We start from the raw sequence: 22,373 nt of genomic DNA, 5'->3' as shown, positions 1-22,373 counted from the left end.
TGGAAGCCAGTGATGGTCCAATAAGCAGTCCCTCCAGGATTTTGCGAGCTTTTGTAAAAAATTTCGATAAAAGTTGCGATGTCTTCTGTATTTTTGTTGCAATGAAGTTGCGAGAGACAGTGAAAATTGCAACAAAAAAAGTTGAAAACTTGTTTCGGGGAGAATAAAACTGCTCTGGGCAATAATATTCTTTAAAAAGAAATTTGTTTACTAGGTCCTTTTATGGAAAAACCACACCAGACAAAAATTATTATTCAAGCATTTCTATACGTTTAAAACCTATCAGAGGGGGAGAAGTGGGCAGCAGCATAATTCAGCGGCTCCCTGGTCTCGCTTTGCCAGACCTTCCTCCACCATGGTGCTGCGGAGGAGGGTCTGGCTAGTCCGGGATGGGAGAAAAACGTGCTCTGGTTTATGGCATTTCTTTAAACCAATCACAATTGTTTTGGATGGTGCTAGGCACCGGAAAAGCCACGTGCCGCTGCAAAATAGCCTCGGGAAGGAACGTGTTTTGGTGCAAAGTGTACTTTCAAAAGTTGTTGTGCAACAAAAAACTCAGATTGGAAAAATAGTCTAGCTAGCTGTCTGGAATTACCTTGCAGAGATCTGAGTAAAGGTTAACCATAGTCCTCATAAATCGACCGGAGTTTAAAATGCCAACCCAAAGGAAGCCCAAGGCAATGGATATCTGGCCTAAATGAGTGAAATCTGGAATTTCTGAATTTCCATCGACAACGGAGCAATCCCGGAAGTGGAACATCAAGGATAAAGACTAGCGGCTCCCAGATGGGTCTTACTCTCCCTCAAATAATTACCTGCTATTTAACTAGAAGGTTCTTCAGCAAGAGAGAAAAGAAGAAAAATGACAAATTACCAATTGAAAGTGAAGACACTAGCGATGGCCCTAGCAAGCTACTATAGCTGAACACGAGGAGATGGAATCCATCCAAGCTAACATAATCACCAAGATAAAGGCGGTTTATCTGGATATGGAAAAATAATTTACTGGAACTATGGGACTACTAAAGAGCGAACTGGTGGACTTAAGAGAAATACCATCTTTAATCGATTTAAAAGAAATAACTGACTCGGACTAACGGAGTCGAGGAGACAAAGTGCAGAGTGGCTGACGTGGAGGAGTGGAGCGCAGGGACCGAGGAGGTGCTTTCCCACACCCTAAAACTTTTACATTCAAGCCCAGGTAACGGACCTGGAGGCGCCTTCACGTCATAGACTGTATAATATTAATGGACAGATCATGTGTGACGTCACCCATTGGTTTGTGGAGATCTGCTATGAGTCGTCGAATTTGCCGTTACGGGCCCAGCCATCCTGGTTACGGATGATGTGACGATTTTAGACGAGAGAGAGGAGTGAGGGAGGAATCCTTATACTCTACGTTACACACTTTCACTGGTAATCACATCATAGCCACACCCTAAAAGACCCCGTGCTTTATCGGCAATGATTGTTAATTTGAATGTTAATTTTAAAAAATTTACATTATTCTGTGTTGCAGAAGACTTAAAAGTAGTGATATAGACCATAAACTCTTTATGAAAATGTTTACTGAGGTAATAAATAAAGTGAGAAGTGGATCACTTTCTCATAGACTTCTACAAAACCAACCTCCTTTTGCAGCCGCACGTGTCGCCCTATGCTGGAATTCAGATAGAATGCAGGTTTATTGCACTTCCGCATTTGCAGCACTTCGCCGAACCGGATGCATTGTCCATTAATATTATACAGTCTATGGTTCACGCAGAAACAGCATACATGTACAACGTGGTAGGGGGCTGAGGGAGACAATATACAGGACTTTCTGGGAAAGTTTATTAAGTCTCTCCCAGAAACTCCCCTCACTATACAGCGCGGCCACCGGTCCCTCGGGCCCAAACCACCGCAAGGTTCCAATCCAAGATCGATGGTCGTCTATTCCTGGAGAATAAAATTAAAGAGCTGGTGCTTCGCTCCGCTTGGGAGAAGAGTGTTTTTTGAGCAAGCCTACCCAACAGAAATACTAAGGAAGGCTTACTTCACCATCAGAAAGTCGCTTAAAAAAAGGGGCTCCGGTGCCAGACGCTTCACCTAGCGAAACTAAGTGTTTTTCGACACTGGTCCAGTTAGCTACAACAGCGCACCAGTCGGACAACCTGAAGAAGAGGGGGTTAATCGCGGACGTCCCTGGAGTTGAGGCCCCCGCTGGCGGTACATTCTCGGCGAGACTGAGACAACATCCCTGGGAAATAGTAGGTGGAACATCACGCCGGTACGGAGGGATGCTGCCTGAAGGCATCCGGGATAAGCTTAAGGGGTTCCAACGTGGCAAAGACACTAACGTTATGTAAGAACTTTTCTGCATAACAACTGACTGCATAATTTTCATGCAAGAAACACATCTCTCAAATACTGAACATGAGAAGTTGCGAAAAAATTATGTTTAAAAACTCAACTTACTCATCTTTTGAAGGGGGGAGTGCTAAGAGGGGTAGCAATACTAATCTCTAACAAGTAAACTTCCAGTTTTCTTCACAAATTAACGCTACTTACTGGTCTTACTTTATCGACCATAAATAAGTTACACTATTGAATGTCTACAGACCACCAGGAAGTGATACAGTTCATCAAGAGGGTTTTCAATATGATATCTACAGAAGCATCAGGTGTGTTAATATGTTGGGGGACTGGAATGTCCAGCTACATCCTCAAGTAGAACTAACAAGTTAAAACCGGAAGCATTGAATTGTTAAAAAAAACTGCTTAAAGAATAAGGAATGATACATACTGTATATGGATAGAATTACAACCACTTGATAAGAGTTTTACCTTATTTTCCCATTCTCACTATATGTACTCAAGACTTGACTATTTATTTGTTTAATTAAGGAATTAATAGGATTATAAACTGCAAAATAGGAGTTAGGGACATTTCCGACCATGCAGGGGTATATTTAACAGCACACAGACTTTTTGGAGACTTAACACTAGTCTTCTGAATCACCCTCAATGTCAAGATTAATAGAAAGAGAATTTATAGACTATATGGTTCATAATAATAATGGAGCAGTGTCTCCCAGCACTTTATGGGATGCTGCCAAGGCTGTAATGAGAGGTAAACTTTTAAAGTGGTCAGCTCAGAAGATAAGAGAAGCAAATTAAGGATTTGATCGAAAAGTTAAAATCTTGGGAGAGTAAACATATGGAGTTCAATACCATTGATGTTTTAAATCAGATTAAGGATACAAAACAAACTCTAAATAACCTATATGAAAATCAAGTAGAGAAGAGAGCTAATCTAATTAAACAGAATTACTATGAGAATTAGATTTCAGACACTACAACTACCTAAGGATAAGGGTGGAATGGCTTTACCCTGCTTGGAGGATTATTACAGAGCAGCACAATTGCAGTTTCTGGTCTGTTGGTGTGTTCCTACATGTGATGCAAAATGGAAAGCTTTAGAACAAAGTCAAATAAACATACCTCTCCAATCATTACTGGGCGATAAAGCCATCCAAAAGAAATATCTGGAATAATTGTCTATCTGGACCGCAGTCCAGATAAATATCTGGAATAAAGAAATTAAAGACCAGAAACCTAAAAGAAATGCACGAATATTGCGCTCGGTGGCATTCAACACAGAATTCATACCAGCTAGATTGGACGATAGATTTAAATATTGGACAACAAGAGGTAGGACTATCACTTCATACTTCACACTTCACTACATTTGGTAATTTTGGACACTCACATGACAGTGTCATGACAGTCACGACACAGTCATGACACATTAACCATAACCATAACTTGTCATGACAAAACCGAATGACACTAAAAAAATTATGTCAAACATTTATGACTTGTTTATAATGTTTTATGACACGTCCATGACAGTGTCATGTCACTCTTGTGTAGAAAACTTCAAATAAAGTGTAACCCTACATTCTCTAATTCAGATTTAGATACCTTTCAGCAACTCTCAGAAACTTACAATTTAGGGAAACAAGATTTCTTCAGATATCTTCAATTGAGATATTTTGATAAAACGAAGAGAAGGGAATGAGTTTAGGATATTTATTGATGCATATAAAGGCAACACTAACAGGAAGCTGATTTCCAGAATATATACATTTTTACAACTGGAAAGGGGTCTCTCCACAATGTATGTTAAATTAAAGTGGGAGAAGGAAGCTAACATAAGGTTACTTGAAGACGACTGGTCAATCAAACATGTAAGACACGGTCTATCACCTCAAGCTCAGACCTGTGGAGGGAATTTGTCTGAAAAAATACTTTAAGGTTCTTTTTAACCCCCAAAATAAAGAAGTCACAAAGCAACAAGCCTGAACATGGTTAGTATTGGAAACTGTGTGGTGATATGTCTGCTGGTCATTTTCATATATTTTGGGAATGTCCTCATATTTCTGCTTACTGGCTGGAGATCAGAACAGAGATCAGATCAATAGTCAGCAGCTTGATTTCAATTTTAGTATTTTGTGTTTTAGGAAACATACCAACGGGACTAAAAAAGCAGGACAGATACTTGTTACAAATTCTACTAGCAGGTAGTAAAAACAATAACCAGGCAATGGATGAATAGAGAACCTCCAACAATCCCTGAATGGGTAGAAATAGTTCAGGAAATTTATATTATGGAACAATTGACTCTTTGAGACTTGCCACTGAAAAATGTAAACAAATACTGGAAAACTGGAAATCTTACTTGAAAGTGAAGTAATTTCTTAACTGGATATTTATTTTCTTTGGAAAACTTTGTTTTTTTCTGTACTAAGATTAACAGAAAAGACTTCAGCCTGAATGAGTGGAAGAAAACACTTAGGCTCTTTATGATTTAAAAGGACAATCATGGAAGCAAAGGACCCATATACCTTGATATTGCAGTGTAACCTGGTTTTCTTTTATTTCTCTTTTTTCATGATGTCAAGCATTTCACATAGCCTATTATTGTCTGATGTCCTCTGTTTTGTTATTGTAATTGTAATAAAATAAAAATACAGTATAAAAAAAAAGATACTGAGGGGATCTTCAAATATTTTGTGAAACAACATGTCACGGTATATGCTCACTGAAGTATGTCAATATGTGAATAAATACTTTCAAAAAACTTTGCAAAGAATGCAAATTTGCAAAGAAATAAGTTAAGCCAACTGTAGAATTAACTCTTGACTGTCTCTTGTTGTGTGTACATATGCAGCCTTTCTTCGTGGATCATAATTGCCGTGCCACATCTTTCATTGACCCCCGGCTGCCTCTCCAGAGCACTCGGGCCCCGAGCCTCCTAGCTCACCACCAACACCTAACTCGCCAACGCAGCCACAGTGCCGGGGAGGTCAGCCCACGACGATTGGTAAGACAGATAAAAACACAGGTGATTTATGTATCTCAGCTAGGTATGTAGCTGAGATACCTAAGCTAGCCCGCTGTTAAAACTATAAAAATATAACATTCTTCCCCCTCTTTGTAGGTGGGTGAAGACCCTCGTCAAGCCGGCCCACCCGTCTTGCCACGGCCTTCCAGCACCTTCACCTCTGCCAACAGGGGGCATTGCCAAGACGTTGTGCCAGTGGGTCAGTACAAACACACACAACCCTTCAGAAATGATCAAATATGAACTATGTATATGTGTGGTGGAATTTCCAGCTTACGAACTAATGTTATATAAGTTAATAAGACCTGGGGTACCCCAGGTCTTATTCAGGTCAGTGTCCAACATAACATCATAACCTTTCTAGGTAGAGGAGTACTTCCTCCATAGATTCAGGGAATCTAGGCAGCAACATGATAAGGGAATGTTTTGTTTTAGGACTATCTCCTTTTGGAGGTCGGTGGTGCCACACTTCTGCATATTTCCCAGGGAGAGTGAGAGACTGAAAGAGGCTTTAGCATCTGTTTTTTAGGTGCCTGCAGTATCTTAGTTTACATTGAAGGTTTAGCTAAACTTAAAGGGTAATTTAGGGTTGATTTATTTTTTTTGTGATCAATGTTTTATTGGCACCATTTATATCGTTCAGACATCCAAAACAAATTTCACAATGTATGACAGGTAATTTCAGATGGCGCACAGAACAGAGAAACACAAATTGCACAAGAACAAAAACCCTCTCCCACAACCCACCCTCTGCGGTCTCAAGGAAAACAAAACAAACAAACAAGCAAACAAACAAAAATCCCACCTTGTCTAATCACTCTCCTCTATTTCTTGTGGGGCTGAGGTCATTAAGTCTGATATTTGTGCTGCTGTGCTTTCCCATAGGTTAATAGTTGATGATTTGGCTTTGTTAATCCTTGCTGTAGAGAGCTCAAGCATAACTGTCTAGAAAATACGCAAACCACTGTTTTATACAAAGCGAGTGAGGGGGAGCCAGCGTTGAGCTATCATTTTGGTAACACTTTACAATAAGGGTACATTAATTAGCATTAGTTAATGCATTAATAAGCATTAACTAACCGTTATTAAAGGTTGAAATAAATATTGTCTAATAAACATTTGTTAAAGTGATGGTTCGGAGTAATTTCACCCTAGGGTCCTTTGCACCATGATCTCGAGCCAAACACCCCCCCAGAAGCTTTTTTCACCTGGGTCGAACATTGGGAGCGGTAGTGTAGCGTAGCGTTATCAGCTGAATAGCTTAGCGCAGAGGCTAATGGATCCGAAGTGTCTCTTAACATTACCCCACTAATTCCCGAAATGATACCATACGTCTACAGTAGTATAAATAGGTTATGCACTCATAAAAGGATGGATTGTAAAATTTAGAAGTAATAAAAAGTTTATGTAAATAACATTGTTGCCTGCTTCTGTTGCTGCTGCTGCTGTTACTACTGGAAATTAGAATAGATTAAGACATCTACAAATTACAACAACCGAAAGAGAGATGCAACAAAAATATTTATTAATTTAATGATTAAATAAGGTAATGTCTCCAAACTTACCTCAATTATTACTTGTCTCCTGCTAGTTATACTACAGCACTTACTTTAAAAAATAAGTTAAATTAAAAAATATTTTTTGTTGCATCTCTTTTCGGTGTTGTAATTTGTAGATGTCCCTAAGCATTCGTCTCACAGCAGCAACAACAACAACAGCAGAGAGCAGAAGCCAGCAGGCAAGTGTTATTTACATAACTTTCTGGTGTACTTACAAACTTTACAATCCATCGTTTTATGAGTGCATAACCTATATATACTAGTGTAGACCTTTGGTATCATTTCGGGCATTATTAGTGGGGTAATGTTAAGAGACACTTCGGATCCATTAGCCTCTGCGCTAAGCTATTCAGCGGCTAACGCTACTCTACGCTAACTCTCCCAATGTTAGACCCAGGTGAAAAAAGCTTCTGGGGGGGTGTTTGGCTCGAGGTCATGGTGCAAAGGACCCTAGGGTAAATTACTCCGAACCATCACTTTAACAATGCTCATGTTAACTAAGGTATTAATTGATGCATTATTTACCATTAGTTGATGCCTTAACTAACTGTTAATCACAGTTAACTAAGGTGTCTATTTTAACATTAGTTAATGCAGCAATAAGCCCTGACTAACTATTAAAAACAGTTAATTAAGGTGTCTATTATATCATTAGTTAATGCAATAATAAGTCTTGACTAACTGTTAATAACAGTTAAATAATGTGTCTATTTTACTATTAGCTAATGCAGTAACAAACCTTGACTAACTTTTAATCACAGTTAACTAAGGTGTCTATTTTACCATTAGTCAATGCATTAACAAGCCTTGACTAACTGTTAATAACAGTTAACTAAGGTGTATATTTTAACATTAGGTAATGTACTAAAAAGCCTAAACTGGAAATAAAAGCTAACTAAAGTGTCTAAGTAAACCTTTAGTTGATGAAGGTATTTCCTAATATTACTAGGTGGTTGATAAAGATGTTTGATAGCATGTATGTCTTAAGGTTCACGGCCAAGCCATGTCATTATGAGAAAACTTTTTTTTTTTTTTATTTACGGGTTATGGTTGTCCACATAACTTTGTCCACTATATTTGTCCATCCTCCAACATATGACTTACTTTTGGTAGATCAGGGAAAAGACTCCATAGTCTCCATGCAGAGGTTTGCTTCTTCCTTTGTCTTCATGTAGACATTAACTTAAAGCCCAACCTATATAAATTATTATGCATGCTATATAAGCATTACTTAACCTTAAATGGTCACTTAATTAATGTGTAACAATACAGAATAAACCTTACTAAACCATAACTAAACAGTTAATAAAGGGGTGATAGAATGCAAAACCGATTTTACCTTGTCATAGTTGAATAATGACAGTTCGGTGGGTAAATAGGACATACATAGAAGCTCAAAATCCCAATGACACCCCTTTACTATGAAAATCTCATATTTTGAAACTGCCGCTGAAAACGGGCAAATCTCAACAAAGTTGGAAGCTGACGTAAGCATCCCAAGACCTGTACCTTTGTCACGCCCATGGGTGTATTAAGAGAACGGTCACGCCCCAACATTTACATAGGCTACACAACTGACCTGAGATCAGGTAGTCTTCTGAATCTATAGTCACGCAGATCTCTGCTATTCCATTAAAAAATTCACTTCTGAAACTTTTTTATGCGAGAAATCAACCATGTAAAGCTCAAATATGGGCCGTTTTACGAAAATGTATGGCTATTTGCAAATTTTGTCCGACTGTGTGTCGGAGTTCAGCGGCCGGTGCTGCCTGGGTTGCTACATAGCCGCCCGGCCTGTCCTCCGTCACAGACCCCGGCCTGCTGTGAGCTCGATTGAGCTCCGTCACGGCCGGTAGCCCGGTGCTCAATACCTGCGCAAACTCACCCTTTTCTGGGTGACTGGACTACCAAACGCCGCTGCCCTGACAGAGCTCCAGGGCCTGCAGCTCGCTGTTCTCCCTCGCCTCTTCCTGCTAAATGGCCTGCCGATGTGTGACTGAGAGCGCGGTCAGTGAGCTTGTTATGCCCGCAATCTCTTACCGCAGGTTCCAGTCAATCTTATAATGGATATGTGTGTTGAGTTATTTAAACAAACAATCGGGGAAATAAACGCCTCTTGTCTGCGAGTCTCATTGATGGAGCCCGCGGTGAGCTGAAGTCCATCAATGAGAGCTAGCTAGCTTCCTCCTAACGAGACCTCTGACATAAAAATGCATTCAAATGAAATCCAAAATCAGACAAGTGTTAGCTAAGCTTTGTAAGACCTTGGGGAACCTGTAATATACATGCCGTGACGAAATTCAAACTGTAAATATACTATAGTTATGCCGAAAGTGTAGCTAGCTAGCCGCAATCATTTCCCATTGTATTCAATGGGACACATAGCTAGCTAGCTGCTCCTCCTAACAAGATCCCTCAGTTCATAAAAATACCTTAAATTCAAATCGGACACAACGGTTAGCTTTGTAAGACCTTGGGGTAGCTCTGATATAACTGCCGTGACGAAATTCAAACTCTAAATATATTATAGTTATGCCGAAAGTGTAGCTAGCTAGCTGCGATATTTCCTATTGTATTGAATGGGATATATAGCTAGCTAGCTGCTCCTCCTAACAAGACCCCTCAGTTCATAAAAATATCTTAAATTCAAATTGGACACAACGTTAGCTTTGTAAGACCTTGGGGTAGCTGTGATATAAGTGCCGTGATGAAATTCAAACTGTAAATATATTATAGTTATGCCGGCAGCTGGCCGCGGAGCCCCGTAGTGCAGTAATCCACAAAGGGTGACTTTGCCCTGGGTTTCTCGTCAGACTGTGTTGAGCTCCTAAAGTCCGACGCATCTTACCAAATTTGCAATTAGCCATACATTTTCGTAAAACGGCCCATATTTGAGCTTTATATAGTTGATTTCTCGCATAAAAAAGTCTCAGAAGTGAATTTGGTAACGAAACATTGCAGTGTCTGTAATATGAGATTCTGTCGCGTCTCTAATGTGTGTGTATTGGAGATCCGCTCAACCATCAGCGCGCGTCTCTAATGTGTGTGTATGGGGATCAGAGATGGGGACTCGAGTCTGAGACTCGGACTCGAGTCGCACTTAAGTCACACAAACAGCTGACTTCAGACTTGACTCGGACTCGACACAAAAGACTTCAGACTTGACTTGCGACTCGACCCAAAAGACTTCAGACTTGACTCGGACTCGAGCTTCGAGACTCGTCAACAAACTGTTTATTGCTTTTTAAATCTAAATTTATTAATGTATTTCTATTTTCTTTTATTGGCGCATATACGGGAAAACGTATGACGAGCTGTATGTCCCTTGCCCTTTGCCATAATGTGCAACGTAACGCATCCGCCTATGTGCGCGCACTAACATATAAAAAAAATGCATTGCCACACCAAGTCCTCCCGGAGTTGTGCCTTTTGTCATTAGTTTTGCTTTCAATAACTTTGCAAACAGTGGCAGTAAGCGAACAGCTACATGCAAAGTGTGTGGCACTTAGATAAATGATGCCGGATCAACGTCGGACTTCACGAGGCATCTCAAAACGCACATAGGTCAGTCACTCGCACACTAAGGTGAAAGAGACGTTACATTTAGCATATATCGTCACAGGTAACAAGCTAACCATTGCAAAGTGTTGTGCTAATGCTGGGAACAGGCAAATATTATCTTATAGTTAGTAGTTGCTGAGGCTCAGACATCCATGGCGCACAGGAGGCGGGACGCACGGATCCATCTCCCCAGGAACAAACGCTGTGTCGGGGGGGCAAACTCATGTGATGCGTAATTGATCCCGTGGATGATTTGTAGGCTATTAAGTGAACAAGGTGTACCCGGTCCACCAAACACTGTCTTGACTGTCTTAATTCTGCACATATTTCTGTTACTGTAGTCCTATTTACTATTTCATTATTTCATCCATGCGTGGCACAGCGGATCCGTGCGCACTGTTACCTGCGCGGAGACGCCTAACCTCTCCTCCTCCGAGTTGGGTCTGCCTCGCGCTGGACTACGTTTCACTGAGCCTACTAACAGAAAATAAATGGCATTACATCAGTGAGTTCAAACTGCTTATTGTGTGTAATTTGGACTGCCACTGAGATGCATGTTGTTCTGTAGCTGGTGTGGCGCTGCCACTATTCTCTTGATTTCCACTTCGACATTAGACATTTTTTTTAATGAAAGAGATGTTACATTTAGCATATATCATGACAGGTAACAAGCCAACCATTGCAAAGTGTTGTGCTAATACTGGGAACAGGCACATTGTATCTTTATAGTTGTATCCATATGATGTGACAGACTTAGGTTAATATTTCACCAGGTCTGAGGGCTAGATGGATGTGTAAAGTAGACCCCATAAAGTTATCCATACTGTACTGTATGGATGGTAGCTACAGGACGTGTTTTGAATTCATAAGATTTAATAATACAGTTTTAGGGACAGATCAGATGGCCAGAGACTTGAGACTTAAGACTTGACTTGGACTCAAGCTCAAAGACTTGAGACTTGACTTGACCTTGCCCCTCAAAGACTTGAGACTTGACTTGGTCTTGACTTGACCTTGCCCCTCAAAGACTTGAGACTTGACTTGGACTTGAGCTCAAAGACTTGAGACTTGACTTGGACTTGCAAAAAATGACTTGTGAACATCTCTGATGGGGATTCGCTCAACCAATCAGCACACGTCTCTAATGTGTGTGTATGGCGATTCGCTCAACCAATCAGCGCGCAGCTCATCTAAATATTCACGAGCATACCATATTTGGAAGAAAAGTGCCAAAACACAGGGATGCATAAGGGCCAATAAAATATCAACCAGGCCATTTTCAGCCCAACCAATGTTACATACCCCATTAGGAGACCATAAGAAACAATGTGAAATACCCTATATAATCATTCTATCACACCTTTAACGCTCTTTGGTAGACTAATTGTAAAGTTGAGAACATATGCACCTTAACTAACACTTAATCAATGTATAACAATACTGAATGAGCCTTACTAAACCATAATTAAACAGTTATGAATGCTCTTTGATAGACTTATTGTAAAGTTAAGAACATATGCACCTTAACTTACACTTGAGAAATGCATAACAGTGCTGAATAAACATTACTAAACAATGATTCACAGTTTATTAGTACTCTTTGACTTAAACATTAAAACAGCTTTTAAACATTAGTGAAACATTGTCAATGTGAAATCAAATCTTCATGACAACCTTCTGTTAACATGCACACATATTCCAAACATATTCAAACATGCCTTGAACACACAGCATCTAACCACTGTAAGAGCTGAGAAAACAAAGAAAACTAAATACTCTTAGTTTAAATATATCCATTTTTTTTATTTTAACCCCTTTTACACATATATTATTGTAAATGACCCTTTGAGTGCTTAAATTGAGTGTTACTTCCCATTCTTATTCACTTGTTTTTCAGAAATCAACCTTAATTATAATGAAATATTCAATTAAATATAAAATGGTTCTCCTTTGAACCTTCTGTCACATCCAATATACTGTAGTAATTGTATTTCTATCTCTGAAGTTACACCCTTTTATGTAAACAGTCTCATTAGCCTGGTAATATTAACTGCAGGCTAATATGTTGACATGCTAGCTGTAGGACTTACTCATCTCCAAGTCCGTAAAACTCTTAAACAGCATATCATAAAGTGACTCAAAATACCAACAATATTAGAGGAAACAATGCCCAACCTTATCCCCTTATCAACCAGGTGCTAAACAAGTTAAACATAAAACGTTTTGCTTGTATGAGTTGCACACTTTGCCCGCTTGTGGGAACAAATGTATACTTCCGGTTTTGATCTTTTCAAAATAAAAACGCTAACGCTGGAAACTGCTATAGATTATTAAATGAGTGAAACGAAATAATATGTGGGTCACTTAGAGCTAGCTTGGCTGTTATGTTAGCACTAACATAAGTTAATCGCAGAAAAATCTGCCAGAGAACAGGGTCATTTTGGTTACCTAAAGCCATACCTAAAGCTAGCTAACTTGCTAGCTAGCGCTTTTACTTTGAAAAGATAGAAACCGGAAGTATTATGAGTGGACTGAGGCCGTGGCAATGTGCTGCTGATACTCTGCCAAAGAAAGCATGATGTATGCTTATCTTGTTTATCATCTGGCTGATAAAGGAACAAGCTTTGTCAGTGTTTACTCTAATATCGTTTGTATTGTCAGTCACTTTATGATATACTCGTTCTTAGACTATTCACTGATTTGTACGTGTGTTTTATTTTTATTTTGAACAGCACTTTGTTCAGCGCGAGCTGTTTTTAAATGTGCTATAGAAATAAACTTTACTTACTTACTTACTTACGCCGTTTAAGAGTTTTACGGAATTGGAGATGAGTGTGCAAGTAAGGCTAGCATGTCAACATATTTTAGCCTGCAGTTAATTACCAGTCTAATGAGCCTGTTTAGCTACGTGAAACTGTGTAACTTAAGAGATAGAAATGCACTTACTACGGTATATTGGATGTGACAGAAGGTTCAAAGGAGAATCATTTTAATATTGTATTTGGCTTCTAATTTAGGTTGATTTTTGCATAGAAAGTGAATAAACTATCCAACCATGAATACCATCTTTCAGCCGGGGAGGCTACACTATGATAATGATTATTTATGGTCCATAGTATACTGTGATCTATACAAAGAAAAGAAATTGATATATCCCACTTGGTTTGTTAGGTTTCAAGAGAGGAAAACTATCCAGAAGACATGACAGTGAAGGTCATCTTCACTGTCATGTCTTCTGGAGCGGGACAATTTCCAGTGTAATCTCCATACAGGACTTAAACTGTTATAGCTCTGAGTCTCAGTGGAAAGAAAGATGAGAACTGACAGAGTTAAAAACCTTGTTTACATTTTGAATATGTGTGCATAACATAACATTGACAGTGTTTCACTAATGTTTAAAAGCTGTGTGAATGTTTAAGTCAAAGAGTATTAAAGGGGTGATAGAATGATTATATAGGGTATTTTACACTGTTCCTTAAGGTCTCCTAATGGGGTATGTAACATTGGTTGGGCTGAAAATTGCTCGAATGCTATTTTATTAGGCCCTTAACTACCCTGTGAATATGGCTCTAAGAGCTTTTCTTCCAAATATGGTATGCTAATGAATATTCAGAATGACCTACGCGCTGATTGGTTTGAGCAAACTACATTGAAACATATGGGAGACTCGGCAGCAGGCCTCATATTTCAGACACTGCAAAGTTATACATTGTTTGTCTTAAATTCACTTCTGAGACTTTTTTAAGCGAGAAATCAACTATATAAAGCTCAAATATGGGCAGTTTTACGAAAATTGATGGCTAATTGCAAATTTGGTAAGACTGTGTGTCGGAGTTCAGCCGCTGGTGCTGCCTCGCCGCCCGCCGGTGCTGCCTCGCCGCCCGGCCTGCCTCGCCGCCCGGCCTGCCTTCCTTCACAGACCCCGGCCTGCTATGAGGTACTTGGAGCTCCGTCACGGCTGGCAGCCCACAGCAGGGACTACCAACACCGCTGCCCTGACAGAGCTCCAGGGCCTTCAACTCCCCTCTTCCTGCTAGCTAAATGGCCCGTTGTGTGAGAGTGAGAGCGCCGTCAGCGAGTTTGTTACACCAGCAATCTCTTACCACATGTTACACACATGTCACGCAACTTATACAAAATCTAACTAAAGATCTTATAAAGCTAACAACTGTGTCTGATTTCAAGTTAATTAATATTTGTGAAGATAAAGTGTTTCGTTAGCTGCGACTGTCCCTTCAATCCTAGCTATGTGTAGCTACAAACCACGGATAGTTAGCTTCCTTTTCGCCTTAATTCGAGTATATTTACAGTTTGAATTTCATCACGCCACTAACACAACATCTAACTATATGTCTTATAAACCTAACAATGGTGTCCGATTTCAAGTTAATATTTGTGAAGACTAGCTAGCTAGGTGTTTCGTTAGCTGTGACTGTCCCTTCAATCCTAGCTACAAATCCCGCATAGTTAGCTTCCTTTTCGCCTTAATTTGAGTATATTTACAGTTTGAATTTCGTCACGCCACTTACACAACATCTAACTAAATGTCTTATAAAGCAACGGTGTCCGATTTCAAGTTAATGAATTTTTGTGAATTCCAGAGGAATTCTAAGAGGAGGCTAGCTAGCTAGCTCTCAATGATAGAGCTCCATCCAGCCGCAGGCTCTATGAATGAGACTCACTGACAAGCGGCGTTTATTTCCCCAATCGTTTGTTTAAATAACTCAACACATTATAATTACACACATTAAAATAGTAATTGGAACCTGTGGTAAGAGAATGCTGGCGTAACAAGCTCGCTGACCGCGCTTTCACTCACATACACCGGGCATTTAGCTAGCAGGAAGAGGGGAGTTGGAAGCCCTGGAGCTCTGTCAGAGCAGCGGCGTTTCGTAGCCCAAAACGGTGACTTTGCGCGGGTATGGAGTGCTGTGGGTTGCCAGCCGTGACTGAGCTCCATCTACCTCACAGCAGGCCGGGGTCTGTGAAGGAAGGCAGGCCAGGCGGCGAGGGAGCTACACAGGCAGCACCAGCCTCTGAACTCCGACACACAGTCGGACAAAATTTGCAATTAAAACGGCCCATATTTGACCTCTACATAGTTGATTTATCGCATAAAAAAGTCTCAGAAGTGAATTTAATGGTAAAATAGCATATGAACAATGTATACAATTTCTGAGATCTGCACGACCTAGATTCAGAAGATCTCAGGTCAGTTGTGTAGCCTATGCAAATGTTGGGGCGTGACAAAGAGAGAGACTAGAGCCAAATGAGGAGGAGCCGCAATAGTTGAAGTCAACTATGAGGCTTGAGATTCGCCCGTTTTCAGAGGCAGTTTCAAATAGTGAGATTTGCAGAGAAAAGAGGTGTCAATGGGATTTAGAGGTTGTATGTATGTCCTAGTTACCCACTAAACTGTCATTATTCAACTATGACAAGGTAAAATCAGTTTTGCATTCTATCACCCCTTTAATAAACTATGACTCATTGGTTAGTAATACTTATTCAGCACTCTTATGCATTTATCAAGTGTAAGTTAAGGTGCATATTTTCTTAACTTTACAATAAGTTATCAAAGAGCATTCATAACTGTTTAGTTATGGTTTAGTCAGGCTTGTTCAGTATTGTTAAATACTAAATTAAGTGTTAGTTAAGGTGCATATGTTCTAATGACTGGGTCAAGACTGTTTCCCCATGGCATTTTAGGCTGATCTTAAGCAGAGATAAAAGTTAAAAGGATGTCCTGGGGACCTCAAAACTAGCTCTCAGGTCTTCAAAGCTCAACATACTTTCTCATTGAATAGCTGGTAAAAGTATAAATACCTCTGTCACTCCACTGCTTACAAGCAAAGGGTTTGTTACCAGACATTAACCAAACGGGAGAATCTCAACAAAGCTCGTAGTTGACCTCAACTCCTCAACTCCTACCTTAGTCTCTAGTCTCTACCTTTGTCATGCCCCAAAATTTACCACTGACCTGAGATCAGCTAGTCTTCTTAACACTTGTGTTGTCCTTCGGGTCCCAGTGACCCGAAGGACAACACAAGGATTATGTACTTCCGTTTACTTTGTTGAGAATTGCTCTCTAAACCCTGTTTCTTGTAAAGTAAGTAAGTAAAGTTTATTTCTAGAACACATTTAAACACAGTTTAAGCTGACCAAAATGCTGTACAAACAAGAACTAAGGTGCCGTATTAACCCTTGTTTAGAGAGCAATTCTCAACAAAGTAAACGGAAGTACATAATCCTTGTGTTGTCCTTTGGGTCACTGGGACCCGAAGGGCAACACAAGGGTTAATCTAGGTCACGCAGATCTCAGAAATGTTATACAGCCTGCTATTTCATTACTAAATTCACTTCTGAGTCTTTTTTATGCGAGAAATCAACTATGTAGAGCTCAAATACAGGCCGTTTTATGAAAATTGATGGCTAATTGCAAATTTGGTATGACTGTGTCACACTTGAGAAGCTCCACAATCTGCCGGGACATGGCGGCGGCTGCCTGCGGGGTTTGCTGCCTTTCTGGTCGGCCTCTCCACCTTCACAGACCCGCTATGAGCTGGAGCTCTGTCAGGATCTCACCCACAAGCTGCGCTGTGTACTTTAGAAAGAAGAAAGTTTAGAAGTTTTTCAAGGATAATAAAAATGAACCAAGGCCGTAAAGGCAGTGTTCCAGGCTGAACAACGGAATACTGGCCGAGAGAAAAGTGTTTTAGAACGAGTAGATATCAGACAATGGAGCAGGAGTTGTGAATCTAACACAGCGGCGCAGAGGACATGCCTACAGGGCTTCACTCTCCGCTAAATGTCCCCGCGCTGACTAGCTACAGGTTGAGCTGTGATTCCTTGTCTGGAAGTGGAGTTTTTTTTGTGTCTCAAGGGTAACGTTACAACAACACTAGTTTTAATTAGGGATGCACCGAATCCAGAGTTCGGTTCGGAATTCAGCCGAACTTTGGGCTTTTTGACGGAGTTCGGGTACTGCCGAACGTTAGAATTTTTTTCGACCGAACCGAACTGTACCAAAGACAAGTAACGAGAGGCGAACGTTGTGTTGAGTTTCTGCTCTTGCCAAAAAGTATAGAAGTAACAAGAGGCGAAACTCAATAGAACGTTCCATTGCAAACAAACGCACCCATGACAGAGCTGCAGCGCCGCCATCTTGGACTGAACTATCTTGTTACTTCACTACTCTTTGTAGAGTTACATGGTCGACGTAATGACGTAGTTGGAGCTAGACGGAATGCAGTAGCAACCTAGCAACGGCAGTAGGCTGTGAGAAAGTGAAAATGGAACTTGTGAGCAGAAAAAGTGTTGTTTGGCAGTACTTTCAGTGAAAAGAAGTCTATTCAGGTCGAGCTACATGTTCAATTTGCAATGCCGATTTGTCTCGTGGTGGCAAGGACCCTAGACAATACACAACATTGCAGTTAAGACATTTGCGTATGAAACATCCAAAAGAATACGAGTTGTGCATGGAGGAATCATCTACAGACAGCAACTTCAGGTACGGTAAAGGAAGGACAGTCACAGCTAAAAACTTGTGTTAACCAGACAGTGCCTCTCCCGGGCTGTCAACTGTTCTCTCTGGAAATGAGTCTTCCTACAGTGGGAGCGGAGCGACCGAACGGCCGGCTGCTGATCGTTAGTTAACGTTAGCTTTCTAATTTCACCCCCCCAACATGCCTTCATCATACACTGGTTAGCGAAAATTTGCAAAACAAAATTGTCACTCATCTGGCGATAGCGATGTACTTTCCTACGATGTGAATAAAGCGTGGGGGTAGCCTACTTTATGGGATTATAAATATAAAAGGCTATAATAATATCCATAATATTTTGGATATTGGTTGGATTTTGAGATAGGGTAAACATATGCCTTGTCAAAAATAGTTTTTCCCACTTGTGTGCCAGGCTTAATGTTGCCTATTCTTTAATTTTTTCCAGATAAAATGAAAAATGCACTGCTGTGGACGTAGTTTACTTCATTAACTGTGTTAAGAATTGGAGTAGGGTTCGGCAGAACCCCAAAAATCAGGGTTCGGTGCATCCCTAGTTTTAATGAAATTGTAGAAACTTTGCTGTGTGTGTGTGTGTGTGTGTGTGTGTGTGAGTGAGTGAGTGAGTGAGTGAGTGAGTGAGAGAGAGAGAGAGAGAGAGTGTGTGTGAGTGTGAGTGAGTGAGTGACACTGGAGGATGAAACTAACGAAACTGTATCTGGTGCTTTGTACAGTAACATTAGTTGATGAGTTTGTGTTGGAGCAGAAACGAAGTTTGAAGCCAGCTGGAGATATTTTCTCTCGGCTGATTTAGCCGCGTTGCAGCGGCTGCTCACGCCCGGGCATGTCTGTACTTGGTAACAGACTGTGTGTGTGTGTGTGCGCTGCCGGGCAGCTCTGTGTGTGTCATAAAGGGAGGGGGGGTAGGCGCGTTAAAGTAAAATATAAAATTGCGCATAAAAAAAAGGGCCAACAACGCCACCTAGGGCCTAGGACCTCTTTAAAAGTACAACAATTCCAATTAAAAGTCAAAGATTAAAAACAGGTTCTTTTTTACCAGGGAGAGCAGTAAAAAACGGTGTATTCAAAACGATGAGTAAAAACAAATAGAGGAGTAACACATTTATTTTAACAAAAGGATAAAACAATAAAAATTACTTAAAAAAAAAAAAAAGATTTAAAAACAAAACAACTAACTAAAAATCAACTGAAAACAGTCCAAACAGAACGGGAGTGTTGACTTTAAAATGTCCACAGGGTTCTGCTGGGAACCAGTTTCCTTTCCGTGTGTGACCTTCCTCGGGCATAACCTGTAACAGAAAACTCTGGCCAGTAACACGTCCTTAGCAACTGCTACCACTTCATAACGTTTACCACCACCTAACACCGGTCTAAAAAGGGACTTACACGGGAGGGAGAGGTTTCACACTCTCCCACTTTTTCGGTCGTGTTTGTGTTTCTTTGCTGTAGCTTCAGGGCACTCTAAGGTTGTTTTTCTGTGTGTCTTCGTCTGATCTCCTGTCTGCTTCGCCGCCTGTTCCAAATGCTCTGTCGTATCTCAGCGTCTTCACTGGTGTGCTCTCAGGCCTCCCTCATGTTCACCATGGCCTCTCCTTTTCCCATGTGCCTCTCTCCTGGCTCCTCTAAGGTTCTGCCCTTTCTATACAAGGGCCAATCAACCCCCTCTCACTCCCAGGTGAAAGTCATTAGCCTAATTAGGCCTGCTCAAATGTTCACTGGCAGAAGTCAACATTAAAAACACCACACATTTCAGAATAAAAGCATGCGCTATAAAATATAAAAACACAGCAACTAAAAACACAGCAAATCCAATAAAAGCATGCACAAATAAAAATAGACTTCCGCCCTGTGACATTTCCCCACACTTAAAAGTTAGCAGTCCCTGCGACATATTATAAGTCTCTATACCTAACTGAAATTTATCCAAGTTTACCCTGGTGCCACCATTCTGCAGCAGCTTCTCGTGCCTCCTCGTACCTCTGTGCTACCCTGGCATCTCCGGCTGCTCCACCTTTTCCTCTCGTCCTTCCTCTCTTCTCACACAACACCCGGGGTGACGGCTGGCCTAAGGGGGGTGCAAGTCTTTTGCAGGGACTGGGGAGCGTTGCCCAGCCTGCGGTCTCTGGGTGTAGTTCAACCGGGGCCTCACCCTCCCTTTTCCCGTGAAAACTCTATCACGGTGCGCCCAGAGGAACGCCCTGGGAGGTAGGCTCACACATTACACCCTACCGCAGGTGGCTATGCGCCACAGCCCGTCGTCCCCCTACCACCGATCACTCCTCTTGTTCTTTCATCTTTCATGTCTTCTACTTCCAGTCCGGATATTACAGGTCACTGTTTGGACGTGAACTTTAGCAGATAGGGAGCACCAGGACACACAGGTCAGCATATTCACAGTTTTTAAAATACACCACACAGCTCAGGGGGCACCAAGACATAAAAGTCATCATCATATTCATGGTTTAAAATACACCACACTGCTCTCTGTACCCAGATGCTGCCGACATACGCCAAATGTCATAAAGGGAGGGGGGGTAGGCGCGTTAAAGTAAAATATAAAATTGCGCATAAAAAAAGGACCGACAACACCACCTAGGTTTTGATACTGAGGCCTAGGACCTCTTTAAAACTACAACAATTCCAATTAAAAGTCAAAGATTAAAACTGTAGCTTCAGTGCACTCTAAGGTTGTTTTTCTGTGTGTCTTCGTCTGATCTCCTGTCCGCTTCGCTGCCTGTTCCAAATGCTCTGTCGTATCTCAGCGTCTTCACTGGTGTGCTCTCAGGCCTCCGTCATGTTCACCATGGCCTCTCCTTTTCCCATGTGCCTCTCTCCTGGCTCCTCTAAGGTTCTGCCCTTTTTTATACAAGGGCCAATCAACCCCCTCTCACTCCCAGGTGAAAGTCATTAGCCTAATTAGGCCTGTTAAAATGTTCACTGGCGGAAGTCAACATTAAAAACACCACACATTTCAGAATAAAAGCATGCGCTATAAAATATAAAAACACAGCAAATAAAACCACAGCAAATCCAATAAAAGCATGCACAAATAAAAATAAACTTCCGCCCTGTGACATGTGCAACCAATCAGCGCGCAGCTCATCTAAATATTCATGAGCATACCTTATATGGCAGAAAACAGAAAAAAAAATCAAGCAGTGTTGCTTTAGGGAGCAAAGAAAAGCACCCGGGCCATTTTCAGCCCAACCAATGTTACATACCCTATTAGGAGACCTTAAGGAACAGTGTGAAATACCCTATATAATCATTCTATCACCCCTTTAAGAATTTTTGGAATAGAATCCTCATGATCAGAGATGTACAACAAAATATCATATGCAAATAATGATATTGAGCTGCTAGTGGATTTAATGGACATTACAGATTTTATTTTGCCTTATGGCTTGGGCTAACGGTTCAAGAGAGATTGCAAACAGCATGGTGGAAAGCGGGCATCTCTGTCGAGAGCCCCGCTCGATGGGAAATGGTTGAGAATGCAAGCCATTGGTTGAGACTATGGCCGTGAAATTAGCATATAAAGTATGCACCATGTCAATGAATTTGGCCCCCAAACCAAGCTTCTCCGTTACTTGCCACAAGTAGTTCCACTCTAGGCGGTCGAAAGCCTTTTCCGCGTCCACTGACAAAACTGCTGCCGTTGTTGGAAGGTTTTTGGCTTCTTCTATTACATGAAGTAGTCTGCGTACATTGTCTGCAGCATGACGCTTTGGTATAAAACCTGATTGGTCGGGGTGGACTAGCTTCTCGATAAAGTGCCGGCAATTTCCACTGGATGCGGAACGTCTGCGGAACGTCGACGGAGTCATTAGGTTTCCATTAAAGTCAGTGTGTGTATTTCCACAGACTGCGGAACGTCTGCGTCCCTACTCCCTCCCAGTTCCGTCAGTCCGCAGCAGATACGCAGAGCTTCTATTTTTGACGGACGACGGAGAGCTCCGCTGCAATACAGCACACTTTAGATAGTGCGGGACAGGAAGTCGAGCACAGAAACAAAATAAATATCTGGTTAATTTTCAAAATAAAATACACCGTGCTCACGGCGGATCATATTTCCCTGCACTACACCTTGAAAACACAGCACAGAGTCGTTTCCCCTCTAGTCCTCTGAATGGAAACAAACTGTTGTTGGTTTTGTGGTTCTATTCTACCTGAATTCGCGAGAACTTGTGGGTCCTCGTGACTACAGCTGTCAGTCACGGCCGCAGCCGTTCCGCAACAAATCCGGACCCGGTGGGTACTGACGGATGGCGGAGCACGCAGCAGACACGCAGCGGAGCCGGTCCGCAGCTGTTACGCATCCAGTGGAAATCCCCGGTAACAGGG

General features: G+C 41.3%; 1 protein-coding gene across 1 annotated transcript in view; it reads left to right on the top strand.

Moving 5' to 3' along the window:
- Positions 1-22,373, top strand: part of hecw2b (HECT, C2 and WW domain containing E3 ubiquitin protein ligase 2b) — a 210,992-nt gene that overhangs the window by 134,162 nt on the left and 54,457 nt on the right. Inside the window, exons 16-17 of the mRNA XM_039792539.1 lie at positions 5,216-5,368; positions 5,486-5,588. Coding sequence (XP_039648473.1) covers positions 5,216-5,368; positions 5,486-5,588 — 256 coding nt within the window. The remainder of the gene's footprint in view (positions 1-5,215; positions 5,369-5,485; positions 5,589-22,373) is intronic.

The sequence above is a fragment of the Perca fluviatilis genome, chromosome 24 (assembly GCF_010015445.1).
Source record: "Perca fluviatilis chromosome 24, GENO_Pfluv_1.0, whole genome shotgun sequence".
Taxonomy (NCBI): Eukaryota; Metazoa; Chordata; class Actinopteri; order Perciformes; family Percidae; genus Perca; species Perca fluviatilis.
This window is presented reverse-complemented; position numbering and strand designations above follow the sequence as displayed.